General features: G+C 37.2%; 1 protein-coding gene across 1 annotated transcript; it reads left to right on the forward strand.

Annotated features, from left to right (window-relative positions):
* Nucleotides 1-1,987: 1,987 nt before the first annotated feature.
* On the forward strand, nucleotides 1,988-3,717 carry LOC132064101 (uncharacterized). Its single transcript, XM_059456977.1, has 2 exons — nucleotides 1,988-2,192; nucleotides 3,168-3,717. The coding sequence occupies exons 1-2, from the start codon at nucleotides 2,095-2,097 to the stop codon at nucleotides 3,475-3,477; spliced, it is 408 nt and encodes a 135-aa protein (XP_059312960.1). The 5' UTR covers nucleotides 1,988-2,094; the 3' UTR covers nucleotides 3,478-3,717.
* Nucleotides 3,718-6,093: the final 2,376 nt, after the last annotated feature.

Raw genomic sequence — 6,093 nt, forward strand, 5'->3', positions numbered from 1 at the left:
CTATTTAAATAATTAAAAAAAATTGAAAAACCCATCCCATCCTCTCCGATAGCCCACCTCGCCGCCGCCACTGCCGCCGCTGCCTCCTCCGCCACCGCCGCTTTCTTTTTTTAAATTTTTAATCATTAAAAATTAATTTTAACAAAAACTCTATTTTAAAATCTATTTAAATAATTAAAAAAAATTGAAATCCTCTCCGATAGCCCACTTCACCCCCCCACGGCCGCCACTGCCCCGCCGCCGCAGCTTCAAAATCTATTTAAATAGCGTTTTTGTTATAATTTTTAATGATTAAAAATTTAAAAAAAGAAAGCGGCGACGGCGGCGGAGGAGGAGGCGGCGGTAGAGGAGGTAGTGGCAGCAGTGGCGGCGGTGAAGTGGGCTATCGGAGAGGATGGGTTGGGTTTTTCAATTTTTTTTTTAATTATTTAAATAGATTTTAAAATAGAGTTTTTGTTAAAATTAATTTTTAATGATTAAAAATTCAAAAAAAGAAAAAAATTGGTCTCTCACGCTACGTTTAAAGCGAGCCACGCGTGTGTGTCTTGGCACGAGGGGGTTCAAATAACACGGTTTATCTTATGTTCGGAGGTTCGGATAGTTAACGTTTCGATTGGCAATTTAGATGGAAAATCGGGACAAAGTTGAGTCCATCTACGATTTCTTTGCCTAAGATTATCAGCGCTAAATTTTGTAAAATTATATAGCGATCCTTTTTTTAGAGCGCAGAAGCATTTTGATTTTAGAACGTAGCAAAATACATGTATGATGTATGTATATGTGCGCATACAAAATCAAATTCTGACTGAAATCGTGCGGATACAATATCTGATTGTAACTGTATATGTATGTATGTGTAGCCAATTGTATGTTTTCAAACCAAAAGCTAGATGTATGTGAAGACAACAATTGTATGTGTGGCCGACTGGATGACGTGTATTGATGTGCACTACATCAACCAACTGTATGTGAACGATATGTAAAGTGTATGTTAATATGTATGAGGAATCCAACACTTGTACATGGCGATCTCCGGCGAAACAATGTCGATTTTTCAGCGAAGCAACTGAACGGCGCCGACAAACTCCTGTGACGACAAATGGGTGAGGTTGGGGTGGACAGTGACGGCTAGGGTCTTTAGATACACAGATACATATATAAGTGCATACATGCTATAAAAACATAATATCGCTATTTTACTGATTTCTTAAAAGTATCACTGTAAACATAACAAAGGAGTGGTACGCGCTATATTAGGTAACTTATTCCAAGAATTATTACCTCAACCAAACCTCTAACGTCTACACTCAACAATGGGGACATAAACGTAATTTAATCCATAGTGTAGTTCTTAAGGTTCACATCATCTATCCCTTTAACTGAAAACGACTGCAAGCAACCTGTGGTCGACCTGTACATATATCCCTCTAACATTAAAATTTTCCAATATCTAATAATCAAATATAATTAAAATAAAGCATTATACTATTCTATATACTGCCGTCCCAAAAAGATTATTTTAATTTGATTTGACACAAAGTTTAAAAATTAAAGGAAGGCTTTTGAAATGTATAGTCCAAAACAAGCCTTAGATATTTATGTTGTTGGAAATTATCTCACAAAGTTAAATTATTTTTAAATATAAAAATGCGTCAATCTTTTTGAGACAAACTAATAAGGAAAGTGAGACAATTTTTTTGGGACTGAGGGAGTACTATACACCATATCTCTCTACTGTTAAGATTGATGTAGATTGGTAAGTGTTCATTCATTCTTAATTAAAAGTCTCAAGTTTAAATTGTATCGGATACGCAAATTATATAGTCGCTTTTCTTAAAAAGCACTTTATCCCCGATGTGAGATTTTTTGGTGTAATTTTAAATTTAGTCGGACCCCAACATAATTCATCAGATGAGAAATAGTAAATAAATAAAAAATATAATCATGTCTCTGTGTCCCTCTATATAAATGAGATATGACGCGCAAACACCGACTCAAAAGCGTTTTTGTTTTAGTTGTTTTAGGCATTTGGTTCTCCTTCTCTACATCTTCCTTTTTTGCCTTGTAAAAGAAAGAAAATAGGAGTGAAGAAAAATGGTGGATCTTCAGAAAGTGTGCTCCATGTGCGGCGACGTTGGCTTCCCTGAAAAAATTTTCCGATGCTCCAAGTGTCACCACCGCTACCAACACTCGTAAGTAATTACACACGCGCACACACACATTAAATCTGAATTGATTAATTCATGCCCATCATTCAATTTTTTTTTCTTTGAGATGTAGTCTTCTTTTTCTTAACATGATGATGTACTTTTCTTGGAAAAACTTTAGTCCACGGTTTTGCTTGGTCTTCAGTCACGCTTTTAATTAGAGTCTTTTTGACTGATTTTCTGTCCGTATTGTATACTCCCATCTTCTTTTTGTTTTTGCCTTTTTTCTTGTTTGTGCCAAACCAAACATGACACTCGTCCACACACCGCCACCATACACTATCAGAGGGAACACATCCTATCAAGATTTTCACTTATTCATTATCAAAAACAACAACAACAATATTCCAAGTGTAATTCACAAGTGGAGCCTGGAGAGGATACGTAGTATGTACGCAAACCTTACCGCTATCTTTACTCCGTAAGAGATTGTTTCCGATAGACTCTCGGGTCAAAAGAAATGTAACTGATTAGGAATTCATACTTATTCATCATCATCCAATTTTATCAATTATGTTAGGTCATATATATGTTTCTATGAACCGTTTAGTCATGTCAGAAATTTACAGACGTATCACCGGAAAAGATACAGAAGTACTTCTAGTACTACTGTTTATCTTTGTGTCAATTTTGTATGATAATAGTGTACGAGACAAGCTTAGATTGAGTAAAATGAAGGCCCTTCTAGAATTACTTCTAACGTCCTTCCCTTTATGATTAATTTTGATCAGCATCTCGGTTCGGTATCTGGGCTTGGAGGTATTAGTATCACTGTAGGAATTCATATAATTATCGGTTGTGTATGCTTGGAATTGAGTGATCAAAACATCACTGTTAGTGTTTTATGTCATGATTAGGAGTTAATTGTAGTAGACCATGCATGTGTTATGCTGCAAACATATCTTAACTAATAGGTTCAATTAATGTATTCTTTGTGTAAATAATATGAAACTCTTACAGGTATTGTAGCAACTACTACAGTGAAATGTCAGGGGGAATAGAGGTGTGCGACTGGTGTCAAAGTGAAGAAAAAAACAGCAACTCGAGGCGTGGAAGCTCCTCCAGAAAATCAGCAACTGAAGGCATAACCATGAGCAGCAGATCAGAATATCCAGGTGGTGACAAAATCAAACAACAACATCATGATCATCATAATCATAGGGAAGAATCAACGGCTCATGATCAAAAGCCAAAGAATAATCACGGTGGCGCACCTTCTCCTCGTACGTCCACTCGTAGGTACAAGCTTCTTAAGGATGTCATGTGCTGAACGTATTACCGAAGATATGGAAAGAGAAAAATCTTCGCAGACGGGGTTAATTATCATGTTAATATTATCTTCCTTATGGATAATTGTAAGTGTTTTCTTTTTTCTCTTTTGACCGGTACTAGACTACTTTTCTGGCCTATATGCTACCTGCCTATATAGCTCAATAAGTTCAATGGAACTCTCTATATGTACAAATTACTACTACTAGATCATAATTATGGCGTTTTCCATAAGCCCTTCGTTCTCTATCTTTCTCATCACTTTTCTTTTGCCTATTATTCCCTTCGTTCCAAATTACGCAGTAATTCTCATGTTTTATTTTTCTAGAGTAAATTTGTTAACTGAATGGACGATATTACAATTATGATCATATGTAGTTCATGCAAGAAAGATGGCCGCTTAGTTTCATCAAAAGAAATAAATATATTTATAGTCGTTAGAGGATCATACATACGTTTGGGCATTAAAGATTAGTCATATTTCAAAATTCTAAAATATCAATATTTTATATAAAACTTAATATCTTTTTTTGCGCTATTTTTACTCCAACTTTGTGTATATATGTAACAGATAAATAAAAATGAGTACAAGGTGCAGAATAGGGATAACACTTATTACATCAAGTCAAAGATTAGTCATATTTCAAAAAAAACCTAAACGTTTGGATCGTCGTTTTAGGGGTTCTAAAGTGCCCTTTGGGCAAAGAAGCAAGTTTTGAAACTTGTAATATTTATAGGGTTTTGATTTAAGTGTTTTAATAATAATTCATCCAATACGAGAGGTTTATACTAATTAAAAAATAATTCATTCCATTTAATTACAATACTAATTCAAAGCAATACAATAATAAATTACAATTACAATAACAATACAATCTTCAAGTTCTAGAGGCTCTATTACTTCGAGACGTGCTTGTACTACCACGGCCTTGTTGCCCACACGAACGCTTGTCATGGCCATATTGCTTACATATAGAGCACTTGCGAGAGTAAGTTCTTTCACTAACATCCATTTGATTGGGTCTACGACTCCGTGAGTTAATGCCCAATTTTCTAATGTAATCCTTGTTAGCAACCATCGAAAACGGCTCGTTTGGCCAATAAGCTTCATTACCAAGTGGGTGGAATTGGCCGGAATATGCTCTAAGGTAACTTTGGACCTTGTATTCCCCCGCCACATAATTTGTTACCGTTTTTCTCATTCTCTCGAAGCACTTGACAAAGATGAGAACACGGCATGTGGTACGTTTGCCACTTACCACAAGTGCATATTCTTGTTGCCTCATAAACGGTATGCACGTTTCCACCCTTACCGTTATAATAACCCGTCCTAACTTCATACACATGTTGAATTGGGTCATACTCGGTCATTTGGTGACGCTCACATTTTTGTCTATAATGCTCCATAGTTTTGAAGGGCTTTGGCATCCATGTCCCGCCGTCGGCTAATATCGCTACGGCTCGCCTTGTCCTAACAACAAATCGCTCCACCACTTGCTTGAAAGTCATTCTCACCATTGCGGTGACGGGTAGTCCTCGAGCGATTTCGGCAATCCATTGAAAGACTCGATTTGTTTGTTGTGAGCATGCCCCATCTTTTTCCTCCATCGGCATGAAGCGTCCATTTTTCAACATCGAGCTTCATCAACCAAACGTATGCGGGTTCACTCACCGACCCGATCGATCCATTTTTGCGGCCCATTTTCGTTGTTGATGCTCCATCGTGCCCCCCCCCACATCAATTTGTTTAGAGTGCCATTGTGAAACGTTGATTGCAAATTCGCCTTCAAGTGCCTTAAACAATATCGATGGTAAACAAAGGAGGTCGCCACCCCGGTAAATTATCCATATTGTGCAATATGCCTTTATGACGATCGACAAAGACGCATATGCCGGTACGATCCTTAATAACATGAGTTTTCAAATGGGTCAAAAAGATCCCCCATGTGTCGTTGCTCTCGTTAGCGGCAATTGCGAAAGCAAGAGGAAATATTGACCCATTGGCATCCATTCCTATTGCAATTAGGAGCTTGATGTCGTAGGCACCATATACATGCGTACCATCTATGGATATCCTTTGGTCGGCGGTGAGCAAAACCATCAATGCATGGTTTGAATGTCCAAAATACGAAGTTGAAGATTTTACCCTCTATAAGTCGCCACTCTACAACAAGTACCAGATTAAAATGTTGTAGAGCTGCCATATACCTTGGCGACGATCGAAAAGAAGTATGCCAATTTCCAAAGACCATCTCAAAAGCGCGTCTACGCCCGAGAAATCCCTTTTTGTTGCTTATAGTTTTACTATATACGGCTTGAACGTTTCGAATACAATCTTTAATGGGGAACCTGCACAAATTTAAACAAACAACTTTTAGTAATAATCTTTCAATTGATATAAGACATATAATGTACTAGGTAGGATAAGTTACCTTGGCGTTTCGGCAATGTCTTTAAGTAACACTTGAGCAATCATGTTTGTATCTAAATTATAATGATCTCGCTCGATTTTCTTCCATATCACAAGTGTGTCTTTCGCGAAATTTTGTGATAGCCCACATACCATCAAAGCTTAACAATTCCCCGAAGCAACCACTCACACCTTGATACCGTCGTC

Source organism: Lycium ferocissimum, chromosome 7, assembly GCF_029784015.1.
Source record: "Lycium ferocissimum isolate CSIRO_LF1 chromosome 7, AGI_CSIRO_Lferr_CH_V1, whole genome shotgun sequence".
Classification (NCBI taxonomy): Eukaryota; Viridiplantae; Streptophyta; class Magnoliopsida; order Solanales; family Solanaceae; genus Lycium; species Lycium ferocissimum.

Coding starts and splice junctions, on each gene's coding strand:
- LOC132064101 (XM_059456977.1), top strand. CDS start 2,095: ATGGTGGATCTTCAGAAAGTGTGCTCCATGTGCGGCGACGTTGGCTTC. Junction 2,193..3,167: donor CACCACCGCTACCAACACTC/GTAAGTAATTAC, acceptor AAACTCTTACAG/GTATTGTAGCAACTACTACA.